At 39.4% G+C, this 27,359-nt stretch overlaps 2 protein-coding genes across 3 annotated transcripts in view; one reads left to right on the top strand and one right to left on the bottom strand.

Annotated features, from left to right (window-relative positions):
* gldc (glycine dehydrogenase (decarboxylating)) overlaps positions 1-15,622 on the bottom strand; it is a 20,614-nt gene extending 4,992 nt beyond the window's left edge. The window contains exons 1-20 of the mRNA XM_044195295.1: positions 15,125-15,622; positions 14,869-14,947; positions 11,674-11,809; positions 11,085-11,249; positions 10,715-10,792; positions 10,280-10,427; positions 9,487-9,683; positions 9,227-9,323; positions 8,919-9,024; positions 8,563-8,702; positions 7,290-7,370; positions 7,025-7,122; positions 6,093-6,177; positions 5,941-5,982; positions 5,444-5,586; positions 4,740-4,815; positions 2,503-2,628; positions 1,527-1,676; positions 605-717; positions 222-363 (exon numbers count right to left, since the gene is read on the bottom strand). Coding sequence (XP_044051230.1) covers positions 222-363; positions 605-717; positions 1,527-1,676; positions 2,503-2,628; positions 4,740-4,815; positions 5,444-5,586; positions 5,941-5,982; positions 6,093-6,177; positions 7,025-7,122; positions 7,290-7,370; positions 8,563-8,702; positions 8,919-9,024; positions 9,227-9,323; positions 9,487-9,683; positions 10,280-10,427; positions 10,715-10,792; positions 11,085-11,249; positions 11,674-11,809; positions 14,869-14,947; positions 15,125-15,412 — 2,490 coding nt within the window. The 5' untranslated portion in view covers positions 15,413-15,622. The remainder of the gene's footprint in view (positions 1-221; positions 364-604; positions 718-1,526; positions 1,677-2,502; positions 2,629-4,739; positions 4,816-5,443; positions 5,587-5,940; positions 5,983-6,092; positions 6,178-7,024; positions 7,123-7,289; positions 7,371-8,562; positions 8,703-8,918; positions 9,025-9,226; positions 9,324-9,486; positions 9,684-10,279; positions 10,428-10,714; positions 10,793-11,084; positions 11,250-11,673; positions 11,810-14,868; positions 14,948-15,124) is intronic.
* Positions 15,533-27,311, top strand: mboat4 (membrane bound O-acyltransferase domain containing 4). 2 transcript variants are annotated; one of them, XM_044195330.1, is made up of 3 exons: positions 15,533-15,666; positions 24,284-24,504; positions 25,549-27,311. In XM_044195330.1, the coding sequence occupies exons 2-3, from the start codon at positions 24,326-24,328 to the stop codon at positions 26,483-26,485; spliced, it is 1,116 nt and encodes a 371-aa protein (XP_044051265.1). In that variant the 5' UTR covers positions 15,533-15,666; positions 24,284-24,325; the 3' UTR covers positions 26,486-27,311. The 2 variants fall into 2 exon arrangements, with proteins under 2 accessions (XP_044051265.1, XP_044051264.1); XM_044195329.1 differs by lacking the exon at positions 15,533-15,666 and adding an exon at positions 21,382-23,503 and having other exon boundaries at positions 24,280-24,504.
* The last annotated feature ends 48 nt before the right edge of the window (positions 27,312-27,359 follow it).

Here is a 27,359-nt window from a genome sequence, read left to right on the forward strand (position 1 = left end):
TAAATGCCTTCACACCAGTCACTGGAACTGACGCCACTAAAGTGTTTTTAAGACAAGTCCAATTGCCTCTAACATAGTACTTCTAGAGAACACAGGGGGTTTTACAACTTGAGATGAGTTGTTGGCTTTGACTCACATAATCAGTAAACTTCCTTTTTTAATTGATTTATCTGCTGTTTGGATGTCACTATTGCAATGAATCACTCATGATCTGTGCTCACCTTGATGTAAGCCCAGGAGATTGGCAGGATGGCGCTGGAGCCCCAGGGGGCAGCGCTGATGGTGCCCAGCGAGCTGCCGGTGTTGACCGAATGCATGGGAACCACCGGGTGGCTCGGCAGGAAGGGGGCAAGGTGGGTCTTCCTGTTGAAGAGTAGGTGAATGTCGTTAGAACACGCTGTCAGTTTCAAAGAAAAAAAATGTGCTGCTGATTGATGGCGTTCACCTGCTTATACAGAATAAACATGCAGGTGTGTGCATAGACTCAACTGTCCCTTTCAGGATTCCAATACATTTAGCACCCTAGCATAAATGTTTGAATGCACACGCACAAAACAAAACATTTTTCTAGTGCTGGAATTTCATAGTCTATATTCTGACTTACACTCCAATCGGCCCCATGCCAGGTCCTCCTCCACCGTGAGGGATGCAGAAGGTCTTGTGCAGGTTGAGATGAGACACATCAGAACCATAATCTCCAGGACGACACAGACCCACCTGGAAAACAGAAGAATTAACTGTCTGCTGGCCACAGTGGCTGGCAAATTCACCTATCATGGCACCATTTTTACCTTTAAACCAGATTACTGAATTGGACAGAAAAAATAAAATGGCACACACAAACTACTATTACCAAATATTGCCAACATATGGCTAGTGGTAATTTCACACCATATAGACTGCTGCTATATACACCTTAAATCCAAGCTCTTATAAGAAAATGGGTGTACAACAGATAATCAAATTCATTTAACTCTGGATTAGGGCAATACTTAGTTTAAGATCTTGAAGGCCAGTTGAGATTAGTTGTAGCTTTATTAAGCATTTAGAATTTCAAATTAAAAAACATTTATTTACACGTATAGCTTGAGCATTAAGTGTTCAGGAGTTCTTCCTTCAACTATCTTGCACAACTCAAAATCACACAGCACGTCATTGTTCTAGGCCCTTGAGAGGTAATAACACAAAACACATGCAAACAGTTTTAAGTAATCTTATTGAAAAAGTGCCCAGTTATTTAAGTCATGTGACTGGATTCTACCAGTAAAAGAGGAGGAAGTTTGCATCTTAAAAGTAAGAGGGGGCATGGTCTGTAAGTCTGTCAGGGATTGGTTGAGGTAGTGTTGGCAAATAAAAAACAAAACAAAAAAACATCATCTGCATATTATATAGGCCAAAGGTTATCTATCTTCAGCATGATAACACACATTTATTAACCTTTATCCTATTAGCCATCAGTTTTCACAGTTTACTGCCCATCACAGAAGAGAAACATCATGTTGTCATGTTGCTGTTTCTTCTCTCACCTGGGCGTTCATGTTGGCACCATCCAGGTACACCTGGCCACCGTTCTCATGAATAAGATCACATATGTCTCTGATATGCTCCTCAAACACACCAAAGGTGGAAGGGTAGGTGATCATCATGGCTGCCAGACTCGCCTTGTGTTTATCCACCTGGAAGAGGGACGACAAGATCATTATTACTAAAATTACTTTATGGAGTGTTGGGGACTCACAACTGTGACCTCTGAGCTGTGATAAATATAAGTAATGTCACAAACAAACCAATTAAACCCCAACTGTAGTAGAGAATTAGAGAGAATAGTTTAACACAAACTGGTTCACCTGCCAATGGCTCATAAAAACCTGCTGATTACTGTATAAAACCATTCAATTAAGAGCTGCTAAGACACAAGAGCAGAGATTTAGATATAAAAATTAAGACTTTACTGCTCTGTTGAGGAAAACCATACACAAACCATACGTTTAGTGTTGGAGTGCTCACAGACTATCCGTGCAGATCTCTATAAACTTAAAGACTGCAAAAAAGAAAATTCTTTCATATTGTATATCCCTACTCATAAAGGGGTACTCCAGCAATTTACTGTAGCATTGCATTATTAAAGTTACGTTTGGCGACTCATAAAAGACACAAAAAAAAAAATTGATGAAGTCTAAAGAGCAGTGGCAGATATCCTGACTTTTAGTCACTAGTATGAATCAAACTCCAAAAATACTGGATCCTACAAATCACATAATGGAACTCAACAGCGTCTGTACATGCCCACATCTTTCAAACTCCCAAATTCGTAACACAGATTCTTTTAAAAGATTTGAAGTCTCAAGGCCCACTTGAGATGCCTCTGGTGATATGATCAGGGTTATGACATTCTCTGACTCCTTATACAACATTATGAAGCTGTTTTCACAGGGTGAGAAGTACTCCCTGTGACAAGTAAATTGATCCTTGCGTGTAAAATTAGTGGAGTCCAGCTCTCACCAGAGCCTTGAGGTGTGCCAGGTCGATGTTGCCGTCCTTGTCCACCTCCACCACCTGAACCTTCATGCCAGCCATCTGAGCGCTCGCTGGGTTGGTGCCGTGGGCCGACTTGGGGATCAGACAGACCTGGAGTGAAAGGAAAAATATCAGTTTAGCAGGACAGAGACCTAGAGGAGCAAAAAAGATAATATTGAGTATGAAGAAGTTCTGATGTAGCCTGGATTTTTAATTCAGTGTATGTAAAACCACTTTTTGACTAATGTCCTCGTCATGGTATTCCAGTATCCATTCAGGCTTTGATTGCAGGATAACCTCTCATTATCCAAGAACAGAACATCCTCATATTAAGACAGGATGCTGATGTATCAAAGCCAAAGGAGTGTGTGCGGACCAACAAGCTTTCAACTGCAAGAGGTGAATATTCTTATTAATCTCCTTGAGTGAATTTTAATCTAACACTGCTGCTTTGTAATGTAATGTAATGGACAGACATTACATTTAAACATAAAGACATAAAGCCTAAATATATTAAGTTCAAATTAAAAAACAGTAAACAAGTGGTGGCTTGGCCTCTCTTATGTTCACAAAATATTAGGTATACTGTTGTTATACTGTAGAATAAATAATAAACATAATTTCTTTATACAAAAAGAGCAGGGCTTTTAAGGGTTTAGTCTGTGTGGGGAAATGCTGAAACTCTTCCTGGTTGAATTTTGCTCCGGCCAACACCCACCACGGGCACTAATGTGTAACCTGCCTGCAGGTCACTAATGATTTTATCCCTTATTAGGGCGACACTTCTGACATTTCACAACTTTGGGTTGGGTAACATTGACAAATGACTCACTGGGAAAACACAGTGTCTTAAAAACCTCCAAATATGGAATCTTGGAAGCAGGTAGCCTATAATGGGATCACAGCGTTTTCAGCCCCTTTGTTTGCACAAATGGTTGTTAGTTTGGACCTTGACTGTTTCAAGGGATTAGGCCACTATCTAAGATGTTTTATTAAGGGAGCCATTAAAAAAAAAAAAAAAAAAAAATAAGGCCAATTTACAGTACAGGAAAAAAATACTTTAGTCAGCCAGTCTTTAATATGAGTCTTTATTATCTCGCATTGTAATCGAAATACTGCCATTCAACATATCAGGATACTGAAGGAATTTCTAACCCCAATACCTGAAACACATTAAACTGTGATGTCAAAGTGACCTGTTGTAGCCAGTGAACAATAAACCTGACTGTCAGGAACTGATAGGGCTTATGTACTTATGCTCTTTATTAACTTCTGTCAGTTGGCATCCAGTCAGCATAATCAAAGAGACTATTGGAAATAGAGAAATCATTCTTAGATATCAGCCCTGTAACTGTGGTCGTAATGATAGAATATACGTCTAAGAATAGTAGTGAAATGATTGCTTTTAGAAGCACTTTAATCTTCTTTTAAGTTTTATTTAGAATTTTGTTTGTGCACCAGCAGAGAGGCTTCATATATTTTTTATTTCTCCTGAGTTTCAGGAGCCTCAGGTTTACACGCTTTGGCTCCTTTAATCCTCTCTTTAGGCAAATTGTAACGCAAATGATGAGGTTAAAAGTTAAAGTGATCATTAGATCAATTCGCCTACCAGCACTTCTAAAGCTCACTAAAGCTCACTTATTCACAAGTTATTTCTTGTTTGTTTAATCTGCACTAAAACTAAGGTGTAAAAATTACAGGTTGTGGCTTTTACGGTGGGATGTGTGTGAGACTATTTCTTAGACGGGAGTAGTGAGTTCCTGTAGTTTTGTCATCACCATGAGGTTAACAGGCAAACGTATTGTAGTTTACATTTAAGTTTTAGTACGGATTTTCCAGTCTTTAAGCTAAGAAGCTAACCGGTTGCTGGATGTAGCTTCGTATTTAATGCAGACATGAGAGTGGTATCGATCTTCTCATCAACCCTCAACAAGAAAGCAAATAAGCGTATTTCCCAAGATGTTCCTTTAAAGTATATTTTTCTCTAAATTGCAGTGGGACACTGCATATGGCTCTGATTGTAACATTCCTTTGTACTGTTTACTTGTAGTGCAGATAATCTTAAATCAATCAATCCAATTTGTGTTTGGTAACAGAATCAGATAAAAGCCTAAAGTGTCATTAAGTCCTATTAACGTCCACATAACACTAATTCACACTGATTTTTGGTATGACTGCAGTCCAGTTAGGCTTTTTTTCCCTCTGAACAGCAGCACACTTACACTTCTTGCGCTCTCTCCCTTTGAGTTCAGGTAGGCTTTTATGGCAGCCAGGCCAGCGTATTCTCCCTGAGCACCACTGGAAGACAAGGCAAACACATCATGGTCATGTACTATACACCTACACACATCCTTACCTCAGCACAGTTCAAAGACCAGTCTGCACACATTACCAAAAGGGGAGAGACAGGTGGGATGAAAAGCTAGCAGCATGATAAATCTCAGGCCAATGTAGCATGGTGTGCTAATCATAAACCTTCCGCTGCTGATAAGTGGTGATAGGCAGCAGAGGGGGGTGTGTTTTATCAGCTGAAATATGAAGCATGTGGTTCCTAACAGTTGACTACTGACTCAAGTCTGAAACCAACTACAAAGTCCCAGACACAAAGAGCGAGATACAAAAATCCAAGTGCTCACTCCTGGTTTTTCACTCCAAATAAGGTCTCATTTCCACTTTTCTACACTCAGAGTTCTTTTTTTTTTTTTTTTTTTTTTTTTTTTTAAATCACATATACTACAGGTTAAGGCCAGAACAGTTGACTGTCTACAGACTTAATCCATTTAAAAGACATTAGTCTAATGAAGTTATTATCATATGACTTCAGGGGTTAAAATTATTTAAAGAAGGGGAAAATGTACATTTCTAATCCAATGTTTTGGTAGGAAATGCATTCAATTTGTTAAATAATGACTTTTGGCAGCTTCACCTGTTTGGCTGGAAGGAGATGTTGTCATAGCCCGTCACCTCACAGAGGTCCCTCTCCAGCTGTCTGAAGAGCTGCTGGTAGCCCTCTGCCTGATCCAGAGGCACAAAGGGGTGGATGTGGGCAAACTCCCTCCAGGTGATTGGCTAAAGAAGGAGAGGACAGCAGTGAGCCAGAAAAAAATGGAACTTTCCAAAACATCTTCAGATTAAGCTTGAAGGTTCACACTTAACCATGGAAAAAGTTGCTAAGTTGTCATGGAGATGGTTTAGTTGTTTACATACTTAAGTCACATGATAATAATAAAAAAAAAAAAAACATCTCCATGACAACTGAGCAACTCCATCTGCTGAAGAAGGCCACGAGATATGGCTAAAAACTAGTAAAGGTAAGTGGCGCTTGTGATGAGAATTTCCTGACAACCTACTTCATGTTAGGTTTGAGGATTTATAATTTGTTCTAAAGATGTGGCTATTCGTAGGATCTATTGAATTACTCACCATGAGCTCTGACGAACTGTTTAGCTTCATGGTGCAGGAGCCCTAAGGAACAAAACAACATTTTACCACCACATAACTCTCACATATGGCATGACGTGAATTTCAATTGTTTGCCAATCTGAATATCTTGTTTGACTTCAGGTAGTACTGACCAGTGGTATCATGCTGTGCACCAGGGAGATGTCTTTGTTCTCCAGACGCTTCATGTATCGCACAATGTTGGTCTCAGAGTGATAACTGGAGACAAAGATTAACCAGAAAGACAGAATTAGGATTAACTGAGGGCATATTACGCTCTGATCCCAATATTTGGTATGTCACTACATTAATGCAAAATGAACTCCAGTAGCCTGCTTATTAAGTGCATTAGTAGGATGTTGACCAAGCATTTTTTAAGTTTGTCACAATGATTATGTCAACTGAGCCTTGATACCAGACTGTCTTTATGACACTAATAAAGATAATATGTTCCACTTTTAGCAGCCAAGAGAGATACCTGTGTTGCCACTAAGGCTGTTATTGTTGAAACTCCATTTCTGCTGCAGAAATAATTTGTTACAATGCTTAAAAACACACTATATTCTTGCTTTCACAGGAACAGCATCCTTTATTTTAAATAATAAATTAAGCCAGATCTTGAAGGATTGCCAGTGGGCATAAAGACTCCAGCTGCATGTTTATTAAGAGAAGCAGGGATTAATAACATGACTATTGTTTGATAATTAAAATGTTTATGGACTGTTACATTATATATTGATTTCAGTGTGCAACCATAAAAAAATCCCACGTACTTAAAATACTCTGAAGCAAGCAAGACAGATTAACACCAGTAGCAAGTACAGCACAGCTTCATATCAGACAATTAGAAGTGAAAAGTTTGAATGTAATGTCCGTTATGTAATGTGTTGATTTAATGTCAGTGGCAAGTACAGCTGTGGTCGATACCAGACAGACAATCAATATGGAAAATCAGATTCTGATATTCGTAGCCCAACATGTCATAAAGACATAGAAGTGGTATTGTGTCTGTGCAATTTGTTATCATTGGTGATATTGGTGTTGCAGTTTAACTGAGAATACCAACCTGTTAAAGACCTGGTGTGTGAGGTACTTGCTTGTCCTCTTGAAAGGACTTCCCATGATCCCCTTCACCCGCTCACCCATCTTCTCAGCAATTAGCTCCTGAAAATTTAGCATTTCAAATTACAGCAGGTTGGCGTTTTACTTTAAAGCTACTTCTATAAATAACTATAATCCGCTATGCAGCCCTGAAGCAAAGACACAGATGAAGCTGACTAAATGTAACAGATAAAATATAAACAACAGTGAGTGAATAACAATCGACGTACAGCTGAAGATTCACAGCCAAAGACCCAGAGCAAGTCATCCAAGTCCCTCTCGGTCACTGTCTCATCCAAGGAGACACCCAACTGTTGACAGAGAAAAGGAGGGATGAAAACAATAAAAAACTATTTTTAACAACAGCATGCCTCTGACATTGAAGCCTCTGAAATGATCTACAGTGCTTGATGAACATACAATTTTAAGACAGACTGACTGAAGTAGGTAGGCACAGTAGTACAGTATAATTCCGCTGAAACAGCTTGTTTCAACAGCTTGGGGGAGATGTCTTATAACCCGTGAGTAGCCAATCTCGTTTCTCTATACTTAATTTCTGTGAGTTCTGAAAGTAACTTTAATATGATTAGGACCATCCATACTGAAATTAGAAAGCATTGGAAACACTTCATTCTCTGTATAAATTATAGGAGGTTTACCACAGCACTCAATAGCCTCCTACTAGATGAAAGCATCTCCTCTCATTTTAGTTTGAAAATGATCACAGAGAGCAGAAGCCAAAAAGGTATTCTGGATGTATGCCGATGGCTGGTTTTACCTGCCAAGTAATAAAGCTTCTCACGACAAAGAGTTTCTGTTAGTAAAGGAAGAGTGGTCTCTAACTTGTTTTTTTTTTTTTTTTTTACCTCCGCCAAGGAGGTTATGTTTTCAGTGCTGTTTGTTTGTTAGTTTGTCAGCAGGACTACGGAAAAACTACTGTGCTGATTTTCATGAAATTTGGTAGAAGGGTGTAACATGGGCCAAGGAAGAGCCCATAAAATTTTAGCGACAACTCGAATAAAAAGTAGGAAAGTGATTCCACCTGCTTTGTCCGCAGTTGTTGTTGTTTGACGTAATGTAATTCTAATAGTTTTGGAAATATATCCAGACATATATAATGGTCGGGCTTGCAGATTTGCATATCATAGAAGACTGGACTATTGGCCTTGGCGGACGTCTGCGCTCTCCCAATGCATTTATGTTTTTAAATGGTTCCTGGTTAGCAATTTGCTACTTGTTTCTCATTGCAATCTTCTTGCGCCGTTTGTGTTGGGTATGGTGATGCACTGTGTAAGGCTGCTGTTATGGATGTACTTTGTGGTTATGTTTCATGTTGTTGTATTAATTTGTGGTGTTACCCTGCGGTGTCGCAGCAATGGCAGAACCTTGCTTACAAATGATACAAAAAATTTTTCACCCCAATGACAAGGACCCTTTTGTTTGTTCAAAGCTTGCCAAACTACCAGTACCGTGCTTTCCAAAAAACACAATTTTAGTTCTCACCACTCCCTCAGTGTAGACTCTCAGGTTTATCTGCCTCTGCACAGCTCTCTCAACGATGTCTTTGGCTGCCACGCTACAGTTGATCTTTAGAGTGTCGAAGAACATTTCACTGTGCAGCCGGTGTCCTGCTCTCTTCAGACCTGAAACAAAGTGTGCGGGTGAACAGTTACATACAGTACATTTTTTAGATGGATAAATATCTAGTATATTGGATTGATGGGATGTTGACAAAATTTGGGGAAAATGACATCTCACAAAAAACCTGTTGCAAAAAACTTGGCGGAGATGACTACACTCCAGAACTTGATCCTGCATAAATAAAAGTTTGATTTCAAGTCAAAAAACAACAAATTTACCTTCAGCAAGGATAAGAGCAGCATTGTGCGTCCTCTCAGCGATGTGTTTGAGTCCCTGAGGACCATGATACAGTGCAAACATAGCAGCCATGTTGGCCAGCAGAGCCTGGGAGTCAGAGGCAATGAAAATGTATTATTTGGTTCTACAACAAACAAAATTCTTCCATGTCAGCTCATTGATTGACAGCAACTACAAATAAATAAAACACACAGTCTCCCATAATGGCTGTTCCAATTTATTTCACTTCTTACTTCACTTTGTTTATTATTATGTGGAAATGATAAAAATGTACAAAATGTGGTCATACCTGTGCAGTGCAAATGTTGCTGGTTGCCTTGTCTCTGCGAATGTGCTGCTCTCTGGTCTGCAAAGCAAGCCGATACACCTCCTTACCAGTTGCGTCCCTGAAATGTAAATATATCTTTTTAAAACTGTTCCCAATGGGAGCTTTTGAGTTTCCTCCATTGGTTTTAATATGAAGCCCTGTCATTCAAGTGTACAACAATCTTCCCTCTCAGGAAGTAAAATCTGTTCAACTTATTCTGACCAATGAGTTTTGTGTCTCACCTGGTGACTCCAACCATTCTGCCAGGCATCATCCGGACCAGGTTGTCTTTAACAGCAAAGAAGGCAGCGTGGGGGCCACCGTAACAGAGAGGAACCCCAAACCTCTGGGAGCTGCCCAGTACGATATCCACGCCAAACTCCCCAGGGGGACGCAGCACACAGAGGGCCAACAGATCTGTGGCACAGCAAGCCAGGGCCTGGACGAGGAAAGAACCAGGATATAAGCAGATATAAGGATATAGCAGCTGGTTTGCAGTTATGCCACATATATGTCAGATACTTCCTGTAAAATAATGGTCCAACCCCAATGAAATATTTGTAGCAGTTTATACACATCACACCCCTCCATTAAATTTGCAAAAAGCCAGTTCTTCGATGTAAATATACTACAGTGTCATCAGCATAATACTTTAAGTGGAACTTCTGTGAAAGATGCTGATCCCTTTCTTGAGACACCTTGAAAATGAAATTCAGATATGGACACTCTTCTACCCAGAGAACGTGACAAATCACAATGTATGTGTAAAACACAGTAACAACTCCACTGTGAGAAAACTGCAGTTGCAAATATTGTACCTTTCTTTTGATATAAAGTAATCACAAACTAGCCAGTTTAGTAAGCAAACATGCTGTTCCTAGTCTATTATCATTACACTATATCATTTTTGGGCATTCAAGATTAAATGATTCAAATAGTTACGCCTGTTTGCCATTTTCAACCACCAACTTGCACAGTAGCCTGAAAGCATGTTCGTTATGCTTTTACTTGTTTTTGTGGTTAAAGCTCTCTTACCCCTCCCTTGTGCGCCCGGTCCACAAGGGCTGTGAAGTCTTCCACCCTGCCATCAGTGTCTGGATACTGGAAGAGAACACCGCTCACATCCTTCCCACTGAAGTCCATCTCATGGGGCAGCTTCAGCACAGTTTTCACCCCGATGTAACTGCAACATAACAGTGAAAAATCTGCTTTAAAAAAGAGAGACATTGTTGTTTTCTGTATAAGAAATATAGGTATATAATGATACATGGTAGTACAAACTGAGCCCCTCAAAAAGAAAAATTGTTTTCTGTTTTCATACCATAATTGAATGTTTCACTATACAATAGCTCAGTGGGAATTAATGCAATAAAATGTGTTTTGTTTTGTTCACCCACTTGATTTCTTTACATACATCACTTTGTTTGGACAGGAGAGCTCATACATTGACTGTGTGTGTTTAATACATACTTGGCTCTGGTCTGCACCACAGCAATGGTCTGGGGATGGCAGCGTGGGTCAATGTAGAAGGTTCTTTTTTTGTTCTGTCTGTGAGGAATAAACACAAATAACTGGTCAGAGTGAAAGTTGACCACTTAGAAATCTGCCGCAACCAATACAAGTTGCTCCGGACAACATATACATACAGTATATGTTTATGTACTGAAAATGTATTCATTTGCTTAGTTTTTTTTGTGTGGCTAACTTATTCCCAAAGTGTAACAGTAAATATCTTTAATTCATATGATTAGATTCTATTTCACAACACAATCTGAGCAGCAAAGATTTTTCTCCACGTCAGCTTGTGTTTGTGATCTACAGCAGGTCAGCTTGTGAATACCTGTGGCAGAGCTGCATGGCCTCAGCAGCAGCCGTTCCCTCGTCGAGCAGGGAAGCGTTGGCCACAGGCATGCCTGTGATGTCACAGATCATGGTCTGGTAGTTGAGGAGCGACTCCAGGCGACCCTGAGAGACCTCGGGCTGATAGGGTGTATACTGAGTCACCCTGAGGACAAGACAGACACAATGAATCAACAGAACGAGTTTGGACACAAAGACAATAGCACAAAGTTGGTGGTATTCAAGGAACCGAGACGGGACAGTGGAATGCATTGTATGACTCCCGACCCCGGGAATTTGGAGAAAACGTAGGCAAGGATGGTTGATTTGGATTTGGGTGAAAGAAAATCTTGCTAAGCAGATAGCAGGAGAGAAGCACATCATGAGATCTCACATGAGTGAAGTATTAATAACATCAAGTCACAAGGCTTCCCATTAAGGACACATTACTCTGCAGCACAGCAATTTAGCTTCAAATGGGTAACCAAACCCTATGAATAAACATCATTAGTCTGTGAAAGTATCAAAGAGGAAACAGGCTCACTGCACTTTCAAATTTCCATATGGGAGGGTCACCTGAGGGCACTCACCAGCCTGAATTCTCCAAGAGATTGCGCTGGATGGGCGGTGGTACTGAGCAGCTGTAGTAGCCCATGCCGATGTAGGACCTCCATACTTTATTCTTTGATGCAATCTTCTGTAGAGACTCCAGAATCTCATTCTCACCTGTAAAATATTTAATTTGTGATTATAATTTGGTCTTTTGAGTCTCTGCTTCATTGGGCACGACACTACACAATAGGGTTAGATGATGTAACAATATATTTTCCAATAAATGATAGCAATTTGTCTACCAGCAGAGATTTTTCTACACTGTTTATAATAGCTGTTGCTCATCGGATAGCAATATTAGTGCAAAGCAATATTGGATTTACAGAACTTTGGGCTCAATCTAATGAAGTAACTTGATTTTTTCTAGGTGTTTCAGGTGCATTTCTTCAAATTCACTGGAGTAACCAAAAACAGATATTCCTGTCTGTATAAAGTGTTTCTCAATTGAACTTTTCTACATTAGAGAGAGAATATGTCTGATTGGTGCATCACTAACCCCCGGTTATAATTACAGTTTATAAGTTTACATTCCTGTCCAATGCAGAACAATAAAATTAACAATAATGTCAAACAAGACAGCCGAAAAGATCTGATGACACACATAGTTTTCTTATCCGATGGCCAGTTATTTAGCCCCATTCCCCTGTGCTGTAAGGAAGCTCTGCCAATGCACAACTAGCCTCTGAGATTCCTCTGGCCTTCCTGGCTGCCTAGCAACTCCAAGGAATGGACAATACCGTCCGTCTGAACCGAGAGCCCTAAATACTCCTGTTTTCGGAAAAGAAAGACACCTCTAAGTCCTTGGTGGGAAGAGGAACCGTAACCAGTATACAAGTGGATATTTACAGCTTCTTCGAAAGGCTAAACGGCACACATTCAACTTTGCAAAAGTGTTTGGAAGTGGTGAATCGGCCAAATTCAGTACAGAAAATAAACATTTTATGATTAAGGATTATCAACGGGTTCAGGGTGAGCCGTTAGTGTGTATTCTTGTGTGTATGTGAGTTTGTTTCTGTAGGGAGGACTGCTTTCCCATGGTCCCAGACTTCTACAGGGCAGCAAAAAAAGCCTGATTCAGAACCATCCAGGAGGTCTATTGTTGAAGAGAGAATCCCTCGCTGGCTCTGCAAACTGAAGCCCTCCAAAGCTGAACAAGCAGAAAACCAGCACGGCCTCCAGTTTGTTCCTTCAGCATGGCTTGTTGCATTATGAAACCTGACAGAGTGAGAGGAGGGGCTGACACAAGGGTGGATCACTAGGTGGTGGAATGACTAGGTAATATGGAAAAGCCTCTGTACCTGAGGATTTGTAACTTCCATATTTTAACTACAATCTTTTCTAAATGTTGGATTTTCCAGTGGATCTCTCTAATGTTAAAGCTGACGGTCTCAGGCGAATGATTTCTACTGTCAAATCAAGCACTCTAGTCTATGCAATAGAATCATGTCAGCATTTATTTATCGTGCACATTCACACACAAGGTGTCTCAGCACACCTTACTTTAAATATAATATGTACGAAAATCTATGCTTGTAAATCAATATCATAGTTTATTGACTTTCAGTGGTATCGTAATGTGACATAATTACATTTAGAGCTGAAACATCCATTAGTCGATCAACACGAAATTAATCAGCTACTATTTTGAAAATTGATTAATCGTTTAAGTTATTTTTTCTGGCCAAACATTCCCTAGTTTCAGCTCCTCACTTGTGAAATTTGTTGCTTGTCTTTGTGTTATGTGATAGTACATTGAATACCTTTGGGGTTTGGACTATTAGACAAAATAAGCTATTTGTAATCGCCACCTTGGGCTTTAGGAAATTGTGACAGGCATTTTTGTCAATGTTTTTTGATGTTTATGGCCCCAAATGGTTAGTAAATTAAATGAGAAAACATTCTGCAGATAATAATGAACACAATGGTCAGTTGCGGCACAAATTATTTTGTTGTTTTACAAAATTCTGCTGATTTCAAGCCAATTGTGATTAAAACTGAATAAACTTTATTGAAGGCTTTGTTTCCCATATTTGAAGAGTTTGTCACATCTAATCCATAAGAATGTAACAGATTTCATCACATTGAACATCAATTTGATTGTTTATTGCATATATTTGAGGTATCATGAGATATTTTGATACCAGAAAGGATGTTCTTATTATTATTATTATTATTATTATTATTATTATTATTATTAGTAGTAGTAGTAGTATTATTATTATTATTATTATTATTATTATTATTATTATTGAGATGTTGATTTCAACCATGCTGCCGAGCCCTGCTGTATTCTTTTAATTTTGCACATCTGCACACTAGTGACATCATAACAACAGTCCCAGTTCAAACAAATTAGCATAAGCCTCACTCCAAGCAGAAATGTATTTGCATTTGGAAACACATTATTTATGTAGTCAGTCATCATTTCTTCCCTTTCAACAGGGCTTTACAGAAGAGTTACATATGCTACAAGAGCTAATTTACTTTATTCACTGCCTTATCTCTCCCATTGTTTGCTGGAAACCCCCTCTGATAAAACCGTATTATTAAACCTATGTGGTCCCCCCCCCCCCCCAAGGATATAAGCCAAAACAAACTCGTTTAACTGTGAATCTGGTGTTTTATATGCACACAGATTGCATAGGAGAAAAGAAAAAAAAAAAAACATCCAGGCAAATCCCATGCAAAACATACACAAGTCACCTTATTAGGAACCCCCTCGGCTGTGATGTAATGTGAACGCTGTAACCAGATTGAACTGGACTTGGGACCGGAGCTCAAGGCTAAACTTTACACTCCAGTTGCCATCCTATGAGCATCGGCTTCCCAACAGGAGATTGGTGCCGCTCGTCGAGTTTCGCAAAAACAACTCCAAATATGTTCAAAGGAAGACTTAACAGGGAAGAGCGCTCCACGGCACACAATAGAGGTGCAACCTACATTTCAGCCACTCACTTGGCTTCATTTAACGCCCGTTGCATGTGGGAAAACCTCACCATGCAAAATAGATGGAGACGAGTGGGGTGTTTTGTGGGTTTTTTTTAACATGCATTCTGATGATATTTAACATTTTAAATCGGGGTTGGCACTACTGCACCGAGGCTGATCATGCAGCCTTTGAGCATTAGGATGTAGCCTTAATGTCACATACATTCATAGGAAGGTAAACTTACAGACTGGATCATCCATTTTCATACTGCGCTGTATGCGGATGGATTCTGGAACTGTGTTTTCGATCAACTGGTCGATCGACTGTGGGGGGGGGGAAAGCATTTAAATAAATAAAAGCGCACAAAACGTGGCTATATACCTAACAATATCAATATACTGCTCAAAGAAAATGTTTCCATGCTGAAATGTGGTTTCATAAAATGAACAGCATGATTTTGCGCCCAATTTTTCTTGGGGAGCATGAGTAGTAAATCTTACCTCGAGTCCCAGAGCATCCAGCATTTCTCTCTTCTCCCTCTCACCTGGACCAATGTGCCTCTCTGCGAAATCATCATGTCTGGGTAATATTCTCTCTATCTGTCTGGAGGAGACGGCTGCAGACGTCCTCAGACCCCGGGCTGCAGTTGTTAGGGATGCCCCGCTGTTTCGGATCCTGCACTGAAGTTTCCAAACCACGCGGCTCTTGTCACTCAGATGCCTGCACGGTGCGCCGGGACTCGCCGACTTGGCCAAGAAGATCCCCCAGGACTTGGCGCAGCTCTGCATCGCTAAATCTCTTTGCAAGACAAGTCTGCAAAAACTGGTGACGCCTTTTCCTCCCCTCGCTTCGGCAAAGTTTCCCCCCACTGAGACTGATGCGATCCCTGCAGAAGACTCTGCCAACTCCTTCAAACTGCAGAGTTTATACAACTGCACCGTTGCACAAGAGCGGGCCAATCAGAGCGGAGATGCTGCGTGACGCTGTGAGGAGCCCCGGTCAAACAGCTGCTAAACTTTCTCACGTGCTCACCGTCCACTGACCAATAGGAGTAAAAAAAAACAGAGAAGTATCACTCCAGAGTTAAGAGAGTCCATCCTGAACATTCATCAAGGTGTGCTCAGTGATAATGTGTGAGTGGGTGAAATGGGACAGTACATTATGACATGCAGACCCTCTAAGCATTTACTCAATGGCCAATAAAGTGACACAGGTGGTTGTCCATTCCTATTTTACAAACAAAACAGTACTGTATCAGATGAAAACATACCTTGATGTTGTTATGTCATATAACTACCCAGAGTGCTTGCTGGTGAGTCATGCAAATGTGTTTTTACCTCTTCTTTCCATCCTTTATCTCCGTCCTTTCTGAGTTATGATTTATTGCTTCATAAGTGTGTATGAAGGGATCAAAAAAGTCTTCCAGAAAGCCCTCAAGCAACTGCTGCTTTAAAAGGAGACCTGCCCTACGTAGAGTTGTCAGTTATACACAAAGTCTGCAAGTCTGTGAGAAGAAACACACAGAGATTGGGCCTGTGAGGGTTCTTTATTTATATAAAGGATAAATCCACCCACAAAACATGTTGGCCCTGTTCACATTTAGCTCTTCAAATGCATCTCGGGTGATGTGATTGCAAGTAGGCAGCTCTGAATACAGGTTTAAGGTGCATTTAGGGTGAACACATTGGGATCCAATCATTCGTCCACACTCAGAGCTCAGGGAGCCATGAGTCCAAACACTGAGAGGACATATATGGACCAACACAGTTGATTTTATTAAATCTGACAACTGGCACAATGCTGTAAAGTCTGTACGAAGGTAAAGGAGCAACTGAAATAGTTTCTCTAACAGATATGGCCAAAAATAGAGCTGCATTTGTTCTGTTTAGCTTGTAGTTTTCCCGCATCTTGGTACCAGAGGTGGCCTGCAATAACTGTTTCAGTATATGTGGATGAAAAGACACTTGACCTGAGAAGGGGTATTAATAATTTAAAAAGTAGTTCGCTTGAGAAGCCAGGCCAGGACTGCATTTCTCTGTGCATGTTACTGTCAGTGTTATGTTCAGTCATATCTTTTCTTTAAATTAGAGGTTTATTTTATTTATAAACAATTGTTATGGTGGGACACAGACAGCGTGACAAAAGCTGTCTGCTGTCTCTGGTTGCATTAGTTAGCTGCTATGTGCTAGCCATTCTGCTAGCTGATCATGCTCAAAATGGCCTCCTGTTGATTTACTATTGCATGATGTTAATCTGTTCTCACCAAAATCTACATAAACCTCTCTGGTAGAGGATTAAACTGATAAACCATCCAAGACCTCATTCGATTTCTAGCAATATCTAGGAAAGTAATATTATTCCATGTCTAAACTCAAAATGTCCAGTGGTTAAATACCACTGAGTCATATTGATAGAGTGTTGTAGCTTTCATCCAATAGCAACTAGTTTTTGGCAGCAGTTAAGGCAGCAAAAATTATGCAGCAATGAGAAACAGATGCATCTAAGCACGTGTCATCATTTAACAAAAGTTTATCTGGTAATATTATCGCTCGGTTGTTTTCTGCTCAAACTGCTTGTGTTTTTGGGTTTACTGTTCTTATATACAGGTACATTTGGAGTACATATAGTGAATCAATAAAAAGTTGATCACAAAAAAGGCCTCCTGTTGGATATACTGTTCCTTTAGTTTAAGTATTTGAGGTTAATTTGGGACACAGTATGTTCAATTAGATGAAAGAAATAATCCTTGTGGGGAAATGCCGACAGACGGCCGTGAAGATCACTTATTGAAAAATGCATGAATAAACGGCAGTTACGATAAACCATCTTCACTGAGAGAACAACAAGTTGACCCAGATGTGCAGGTGTGTGACTGTGACAGAACAGATACAGAAACCCGCCCAAACAACTAATAGAAGCTATAGTCACACTGCCACTACATGTCAGACATTGAACACAAACCTTTGGCATGGGACTAGAAGGAACTGAAATATCTCAACAACTATTAAAAGGATTGTTATGACATTTTGTACAGACATTCATGGTTCCCAGATGATGAATCCTCCCGACTGTTCCTCTAGCACCACCATGAGGTTGACATTTGTGGTTCTGAGTGAAATATTTCAACAACTTTTGGATGGATTGCTGTGAAATTTGGTTCTCACATTCATGTCCCTCCACAGGATGACGTAATCACTCTGGTAATCCCTTAATTTTTCGTCTAGCGCCATCATCAGGTCAAAAATTTAATTCGTCAAATACTTTTGTTTATGACTAAAAACCTGCAAAATTAAAGACATTCCCAACTTCCTCTGCTTTCCCAAGAATATGGTTTCTGACTTGGCAGAAAGAATCCTGCATATCATGGCTGCACACCCAACTGTGAAAAACATCATTGTGTACATATGGACCAATGATGTTGTGAAACAACAGTCTGAAGTGCTGAACGGAACTTTATTGATCTGTTGAACAGTCAGCTCTCTGAATGCTGAGGTGTTTATCAGTGGCGCTCCACCACCAGTCAGAAGAGGAGCATGCACCGTCCATTCAGCGCACTGTATTGACAATTTCAACTTTTTCTGGCACCGCAGACATCTTTTTAAGGCAGATGGACTTTGCCTTAATAAGTGAGGAGTAAAACTGTTCATCTCTAACCTATTTTACTTCCTACGTCACCCATCTGTTCCCTCTGCCAAGGACAGGAGACAAGAGGAATCAAAACAGGAGGACGACAACACAGCGTGGCAGAAACCAGTTTTGACACATTTGACACAGTTCCCACCCATTCCAAGATGTCTTATGGAAATTTGGCTTCTTTTGAATATGTGGCTCTTCAGTTGAATTCCTCTTCTCAAGCTATATTTCTAAATATCTACAGGCCACCTAAATACTGCTAACGTTTTTGATGACTTTATTGAACTGCTGTCTATAATCTGTATTGACTTTGACTGTTTAGTCATTGTTGGTGATTTTAACATCCAGGACAGAGGGACTAAAGAACTGTGTTGTCTTCTATCTATGGACTGACTCAGCATGTGACGGAGCCCATTCACAACAAGGGGCACACTCTGGACCTAATCATCTCCAAGGGTCTGAACATTTCCGAGGTCGTGGTGACTGTTGCTCTCTCTGATCATTCCTATCAACTCGAATACTATAACGGTGTCTTTACAGGTCTCCCTAAAAAAATCGATCAGACAGCTGCAGCTTATTCAGAACGCTGCTGCTTGTGTCCTCAGGTGGATCACATCACTCCAGTTCTGAGGTCTTTACACTGGCTTCCTGTCTGTCAAAGAATTGATTTTAAAATACTACTGTTGGTTTAAAAAGCACTGAATGGTTTAGGGCCAAAGTACATTTCTGATCTTCTGCTGCGTTATGAACCTTCCAGACCTCTCAGGTCGTCTGGGACAGGTCTGCTTTCTGTCCCCAGAGTCAAAACTAAATGTGGAGAAGCAGCTTTTAATGCACCACATATCTGGAACAAACTTCCAGAAAACTGCAGGTCTGCTGCAACTCTCAGTTCTTTTAAATCAAGGCTGAAGACTTTTCTGTTTGCCGCTGCCTTTTATTAAATCAAATTATGATTAATTTCTTACACTGCATTGTAACTTTTACTCTCCTGTTTTATCTTGTTTTTATCTTCTATTTATTTCTTCTTTTTATATTGTCCTATGTTGCTTTTATGTTTCATGTAAAGCACTTTAAATTGCCTTGTTATTGAAATGTGCTATACAAATAAACTTGCCTCGCCTTTAGTGCAAATTATCAATTAGCATGCTGATGTTAGCATTTAGCTCAACGCATCGCTTTGCCTAAGTTCAGCCTCACAGAGCTGCTAGCATCGCTGTAGACTCTTTAGTCTTTTCTTAATAACAAAGAGAGATTCATCTTAAACATGAATAACTACCACAGTGGTGTTAAATCTATCATATTGCTTTTAATAAGTCTGCAAATCAACTTATGTTAATCCAGTTGTATTATAAGATAAGAAATTGTGCCGTGTTATTGTTTCATTACTAATCAGGAAAACTGAATGTGGGGGCCATGAATGACTCAAGGACCCAAAGCAGGACAGGCGTCCTGAAAAACCCCCAGGGATTATAGATACAGTTGTATGCAAAAGTTTAGGAACCCCTGACAATTTCCATGATTTTCATTTATAAATATTTGGGTGTTTGGATCAGCAATTTCATTTTGATCTATCAAATAACTGAAGGACACAGTAATATTTCAGTAGTGAAATGAGATTTATTGGATTAACAGAAAATGTGCAATATGCATCAAAACGAAATTAGACAGGTGCATAAATTTGGGCACCCCAACAGAAAAATCACATCAATATTTAGTAGAGCCTCCTTTAGCAGAAATAACAGCCTGTAGACGCTTCCTATAGCCTGTAATGAGTGTCTGGATTCTGGATGAATGTATTTTGGACCATTCCTCCTTACAAAACATCTCCAGTTCAGTTAGGTTTGATGGTTGCCGAGCATGGACAGCCCGCTTCAAATCACCCCACAGATGTTCAATGATATTCAGGTCTGGGGACTGGGATGGCCATTCCAGAACATTGTACTTGTTCCTCTGCATAAAGGCCAGAGTAGATTTTGAGCAGTGTTTTGGGTCGTTGTCTTGTTGAAATATCCAGCCCCGGCGTAACTTCAACTTTGTGACTGATTCCTCAACATTATTCTCAAGAATCTGCTGATATTGAGTGGAATCCATGCGACCCTCAACTTTAACCAGATTCCCAGTACCGGCACTGCACACAACCCCACAGCATGATGGAACCTCCACCAAATTTTACTGTGGGTAGCAAGTGTTTTTTTCTTGGAACGTTGTGTTCTTTTGCCGCCATGCATAACGCCCCTTGTTATGACCAAATAACTCAATCTTTGTTTCATCAGTCCACAGCACCTTATTCCAAAATGAAGCTGGCTTGTCCAAATGTGTGTTTGCATACGCAAGCGACTCCGTTTGTGGCGTGTGTGCAGAAAAGGCTCTTTTCGCATCTCTCTCCCATACAGCTTCTCCTTGTGCAAAGTGCGCTGAATTGTTGAACGATGCACAGTGACACCATCTGCAGCAAGTTGATGTTGTAGGTCTTTGGAGGTGGTCTGTGGGCTGTTTTTGACCGTTCTCACCATCCTTCGCCTTTGCCTCTCCAATATTTTATGTGGCCTGCCACTTCTGGCCTTAACAAGAACTGTGCCTGTGGTCCTCCATTTCCTCACTATGTTCCTCTCACAGTGGACACTGACAGCTTATATTTCTGCGATAACTTTTTGTAGCCTCCCTAAACCATAATGTAGAACAATCTTTTTTTCAGGTCATTTGAGAGTTGTTTTGAGGCCCCCATGTTGCCACTCTTCAGAGGAGAGTCAAAGAGAACAACAACTTTCAATTGGCCACCTTAAATACCTTTTCTCATGATTGGATGCACCTGTCTATGAAGTTCAAGGCTTAATGAGCTCACCAAACCAATTGTGTGTTCCAATTAATCAGTGCTAAGTAGTTACAGGTATTCAAATCAACAAAATGACAAGGGTGCCCAAATTTATGCACCTGTCTAATTTCGTTTTGATGCATAGTGCACATTTTCTGTTAATCCAATAAATCTCATTTCACTACTGAAATATTACTGTGTCCTTCAGTTATTTGATAGATCAAAAGAAATTGCTGATCCAAACACCCAAATATTTATAAATGAAAATCATGGAAATTGTCAGGGGTTCCTAAACTTTTGCATACAACTGTATGTACTGTTTCAGTGCCCCAAGTGATGTGTTTGTCAGAGAGCCTAGAATTTCTGGCAGTGCCCGTTGTTATTACTGTATGCGCAACAGTACAGCTATAAACAGAAAAAAACAGAAAAGTTGTTATTTTGCTATCATCCCTTCCCCTCTCAGACTTGCTAAACTAGTTCCAGTGAACTATATTTTATCTGTGGGAGTTTGTTCTGGCTGTCATGATTTGCAGTTAGCAATTATTGCGCTGCAACTGCCTTCAAACGTGAGTCAGAAATGAAGAATTTACGACAGGAACAAAACATGTTTATACTTGGAGAACATCAGACAAGTTTGAGTAGGAATTGATATATCTTTAGTTAAAATGCACACACATAACACATGAGTTTTTTGACTTGTTTATGTTAAATGAATTATGTAACTTGTGTAACTGGTACAAAAAATACACTTTAAAATTAAAGCTCCATGCCTTTTGGTGCCTCTTGGCACAAACGTATTGCCTAACAGGTCAGACCTGCTTACCTTTGACATGTCCTTTTAGTGATGGCAGCTCAAAACATCCGACTGCACCCTTTTTATCAGTCAGGGATAAAATTACAACCTTCTTGTACTGACTGTTTTCTTACAGGATAGTAAACATTATTCAGTTTGAGACTCCATCCAAATAGTGAGAAACATAGCTTGGTATGAAAATAACTAATAAATTCCTTTTGAAATATTCTACTTTTTCCAGCGTTGGTTCAAATGAGGTCAGAGATGTCTTGTGCAAGCTTAAGTAGAGCAGGAACATCATTTAGCTACAGACAGTTTAATACTGAAAAATGTTTTATAATGAATTCTCAGATTTTTAGGGAAAGTTGTCAGAACCAGAAACTACCTGAGTAAGGACACAAAGGTTTACAGCATCTCTCGTGGTGCCAAAAGTAGCTTTAAATTGGCACAGAAGTGAATTGTACATTGTAAAAAGACGTTTTTAGGTAACATTTTGATTACAAAAGTACCTTTGTTCTTCATCTTTATAGTTCTTCTCAAACACAAACATTGTTGGATCACTGAAATAAGGCCAGGATGCTGTGGCTCAGACCCTGACACTATCTGAATACATTTATTATAATACTGTCTGCCAGTATAAAGCCGGCAGTGACAAACCAGTTTGTTTGTAGATACAAATATAACATATATAACATTGGCTGAGCAGGTTCAAAGAGTGGTGGTGGGTTTTGGTAATCTGGGGGGAATCTCATTTGTATCACTTCTCATTTTGACTATGTTGTGTATAGATTTTTAGAATCAATTACATTTCTTAACTGCTGTAAACTGTTAATTTTAGAACACACTTCGAGAATTTGCTGTTCATTGTTAGGGAACGAAATGTCACAGACCACAGCTTTTTATAGCTTGCTTTGTCTACATTGATTGTTGTTTTGCACATTGTTTTGTATATTTGCACTGTTACACAAATATACCGCTACTGTTGATTAATTACTGTTTGCTGCTTGTAATTTTGGAACCAGTTCCAATTATTTCTCACATACAGTAAATCAGGAGTCAGGATTTAACTAAATATGAAAAGCAAAATATAGCTCACGGAAATATTACAAATGGACAGAGCTGGTCAACCAAACTTAATACAAATTAAGATAAAGGCAGGAAAGTTTGTCAGACATTTGAACTAAACACACTATAGAAAAACAGAGTGAAAATGTTCCGAGTTGCTATCTGTTTGATTTGGTGAGATAAAAAAGAGAAAGTTAGAAAAAAACAGACTTCTTTTGGTTGCTACAGTTACTGACATATGGACAAACAAAAAGCTTCTGTAGTGCTGATAATGTTAAACAAAAAGAATAACTATTATCAGCACTGTGTGACAACAGCAAACAAAAGGAACGATTTTAATGCAAGCCACAGGTGGAGACAGTCAGTCCAGGTAAAACAACAATGTCACCTCTTTAAGAAGACAATCGGCACCAAATGTTTGCTATCAGTGGCTTTGTTCTTCTCAGACTCAGATATGGGTTTGATGAACTGGTTGTCGGAACAGCATCAGTTTTTAATGCACCAATGTTTTTCGCTTCCATTTGCATTTTTGTTTTATTTTCTTGCTAAATGGGGTTATCTGTCCTTGACATACAGGTATGTAATTATATACTTATATATATTATTTTATTATATACTAATCTACATTTTAAAAGCAATGTGTCAAGTAATTCATTAGCGTATTACAGGGCACTGTTGCTCTGGGAGCCTTAATACTCTAAATGGAGTCACCTGTTTTGGTGAACCCATATTTTAATAGGCATTATATTATTTTATTTTAGTAGGTTCATGAAGTTTGATTTGTAAATGTGTCCTTGTAGCAAATAATCAGTCCAATTGGAACATAAGGCAATAGCAGAACCACAGTGTTTTAACAGGGGATACAATACTGCAGACAGTCTTTTACATTTATTCATACATATTTATTTTTATTTCATATTTATTTATTAGTATTTTATTTGACTGATTGTATTTTGAATTTCTCTGTAAAAGCAATTTGGTAAATATTTGTTGATTTTAAATGTATTAGAAATTGACTTGACAAATCTTAATCAGTCTGGACCACACTGAGTTGTCCAGAGAAGTGCAGCTAAGGATTATTTTCATTATAAATTAATCTGCAGACTATTTTCCTGATTAGCTGTTTGGTCTATAAATGTCAGAAAATAGTGAAAACTGCCCATTAAATGTTCGCCCTTGAAATGTCTGTCCAATGTTTTGTCCAACCAACAGTCCAAAACACAAAGATATTCAGTTTACAATGATACAGAACTGAGAACATTCAATCGATGATCAAATTAATTGCTGATTAACTTTCTGTTGCTCGACCAATCGTTGCAGCTCTAGTTGTCAACATGAATTTCTATCTACAGGTACCTGTTTGTTGCTGTTGGAGGATGTGTCCTGGCAGTTGTCACAATGGGCATCTACAGCACGCTTCTGTTCACCTCCACCTTTGTCTTTATTCTGCTCGTGTGCTCTGTGGATCCCAGAAGTATCCATGTCTGGGTGTTTGGTATCCAGATGTTGTGGCAAACCTTCTGGCACCTGCTTATACAGTACAGGGAATACTACCTGCATGAGTCCATCAGCATCAGGTACTTAAATCATTTCAGTGGTATGTAAGCTGACACCTTCATGCTTTGTCAGAGCATCCAATAACAATTATGATAATCAACTTTGCTGTCTGGGTAATAATTTGTGTAAATTAAGTCTGGTGATATTCTATACTTTTCTTATTGTCAACCAATCCCATGATAAGACCAAAACCCACAATGAACTGATCCTACTAACAGGTATCACCTGATATGATTTATTCCTCTGTGCCATACAGCTTCATTGTTGTACAACAACACATCAGTGACCCACATTGTTGCACTATGTGAAATGTTCCTTTGTTACAATGAACATAATTTCAGAAAACTACAGTGCCCAGGTGTTTTATGAAATTATTCAGCCTTTTTAAATAATGTTATTGTAATTTCTTGACCCATTTTTAAAGAGTCATGTCTTCAGTAGGAACCAGCGGACTGACACATTGTTGGTTTTGGTCTTACAACAATAACAAGAACAATAGAATAGCGCCTGTCGTGTCCTTTAAGACGCATAGTTGGAAACAGATTACGCAGCACAGAGAGCTACTGCTTAGTCTTAATACATTTGTCTAACTAATAATATACTTAATGAGTGGAAGTCCAATAAAATGGATACCCACCATCTGAAAAACAAACCCTCTGAATACCAACTGGAAAAAAGTTTTTGATATAATCTCACCACAAGGTCCATAGCAGCTGCTCTGGAGTTTTTGACCACATCACATTGTCCTCATCAGCAGAGTGAGTTTTCTCAATTGCCATAGAACTGTAGATGTCGAAGCTTTCCTCTAGGATTCCTCTCGCCGTTTCCAAGAATCAACTTTGTGATATGATCGAAAGCTCCAGAGCAGCTACTAAATGGACGTTAAGGTGAAATTGTTTTGTCAAGCGCTGTTTCCACCGTAAAGGATGAACTTTTAACCTAAGTTGTTGGGTGCTATTATGTTCTATACTCTGGGGAAAAAACATAAAATGCATACAGATATTTAAACATTTACTCCTCTTTCTGACAAAAAGGACTCAAATGAACAACTCTTGCACTTTCAGATTGTTTTTGGCAGTGTCGTCTTTGATGCTGCTCACTCAGAGAATCACCTCAGTGTCCATGGACCTCCACGAGAAACGAGTTATGCTACCACTGAATGCTTCATCCAAAAGGGAGGCTTGTGTGACGCTTCTTCCTCTTATCAGCTACATCCTCAATTTCACTACACTGCTCGGTGGCCCTTTGTGCCCCTTCAGCCGATTCGTGTCTCTAATGGCGGGAATCGGCCTCAACCCTCCACCTAACCCACTGTGGGTGGTCTTCCTAAAGCTGATGCAGGTGTTATTGCTGGAGTGGGTAAGGTATTGTCTTGTCTATTTTCTGAAACACACCAACATCATTCTCTATGGCGTCCAGTGGGTTTGGGGTCTGGCGGTGGTTTTGAGGATCCAATATTATTCTCACTGGAGGATCAGTGAATGCCTCAATAACGCAGCTGGGTTTGGCTTTTGGGAAAATTCATCAGGAGACTCCTCAGACTGGACTAGACTATCCGACGGAGATTTCTGGACCATCGAGGCCTCGAGCCGCATGTCAGAGTTTGCCCGTCGATGGAACGCCACAACAGCTTCATGGCTGCGTAGACTGGTTTATATCAAGTGCAAACGTTTCCCGTTGTTCATGACTTTTAGTTTTTCACTGTGGTGGCATGGTTTGCATTTAGGTCACTTTGTGGGAATGCTGACCTGGGCAGCAACAGTGAAAGCAGATTATCATATACACAGGCACTTGTGCCCCAAACTTTCACCAACATGGAGGAAAATATACACTTGTTTAAGCTGGATAAACACTCAAATGATTGTTACTTGTATTGTTATAGCAGTAGAATTAAGAAATATGTCTGGTTTGAGACTTTTGTCTATAACATACATAGGTCTGTTTCCTCTTTTTAACATAATCCTGCTCTTTATCTTATTAAAACTCAACACAGTTTACTAATGTAGTCATGTGAACACACTCCCATACCTACGTATTTGTGATATAAATGGTCCACTCCAATATGACAGGCTTGTTCTTTCATTAAAATATATGAATGGACTTGTTACTCTAAACATGGAGAGTCTGAAATTGTCTAACTTTATTGTATTTTTGTATTTCTTTTCTTTGTCATTGGTGTTGTTTGTACTGTTAATGGTGTTTTGTTGAATTGGGAAAAATTAATAAATTAAAAATGAATAAAGTTAAAAAAAAAAGCAGCATTATTCAACACAGCAACGGATAATTTTGTTAAAATGATCCCTTGTCTTGAGTAATCTTAGAAGAGGATTTAACTGGAATTCATTCTTTATTTCTATGTTTCAGCCACTGCTAATGCTAAATGAACTGGACTTCAGGGGTAAAAGCAACAATATCTCAAATTTGGGGCAGGGTTGTTCTCCGCTAGCATAAACTGAAGATCACTTTTGTAATTTAAACCTGCATTAAGTGACATTTTTGATATTAGCATTGAAATAAATGACACCATGTCATGTGAGAGGGCAGCTCATAGCAGCAAACATAGAAACTGCCCCGAACTGTGCAGGCCTGTGCAGCTTTTAGCCTCTTTCATTACATTGTTTTGATTGTGCACAGATGATTTTATCTTTTATGGAACTGCAGGACAGAGTCCAGAACAAACTTCCCTACGGGGACATCAAAGTATATCTTATCTTATCTTATAAGTAAACCAGTGACTCATGAAGAAAGTTAAGACCCAGATATCTCTGGTGGCCATTGTTTTGGCATCTTTCTGCTCCCTAGTGGTAAAAATTGCTTGATGCAGCTTTGAGGTATATTTAGCAACAACATGTTACAATTTCCCCAATTATACATG

The sequence above is a fragment of the Siniperca chuatsi genome, linkage group LG5 (genome assembly GCF_020085105.1).
Source record: "Siniperca chuatsi isolate FFG_IHB_CAS linkage group LG5, ASM2008510v1, whole genome shotgun sequence".
In the NCBI taxonomy this organism is placed as follows: Eukaryota; Metazoa; Chordata; class Actinopteri; order Centrarchiformes; family Sinipercidae; genus Siniperca; species Siniperca chuatsi.

Bases quoted from the DNA above. Each gene is read 5' to 3' on its own strand.
- mboat4 (XM_044195329.1), top strand. From the start codon at position 23,166: ATGGACAAACAAAAAGCTTCTGTAGTGCTGATAATGTTAAACAAAAAG. The intron at 23,504-24,279 runs GTATGTAATTAT...TTCTATCTACAG, and splicing joins TATCTGTCCTTGACATACAG to GTACCTGTTTGTTGCTGTTG. The intron at 24,505-25,548 runs GTACTTAAATCA...TTGCACTTTCAG, and splicing joins CATGAGTCCATCAGCATCAG to ATTGTTTTTGGCAGTGTCGT.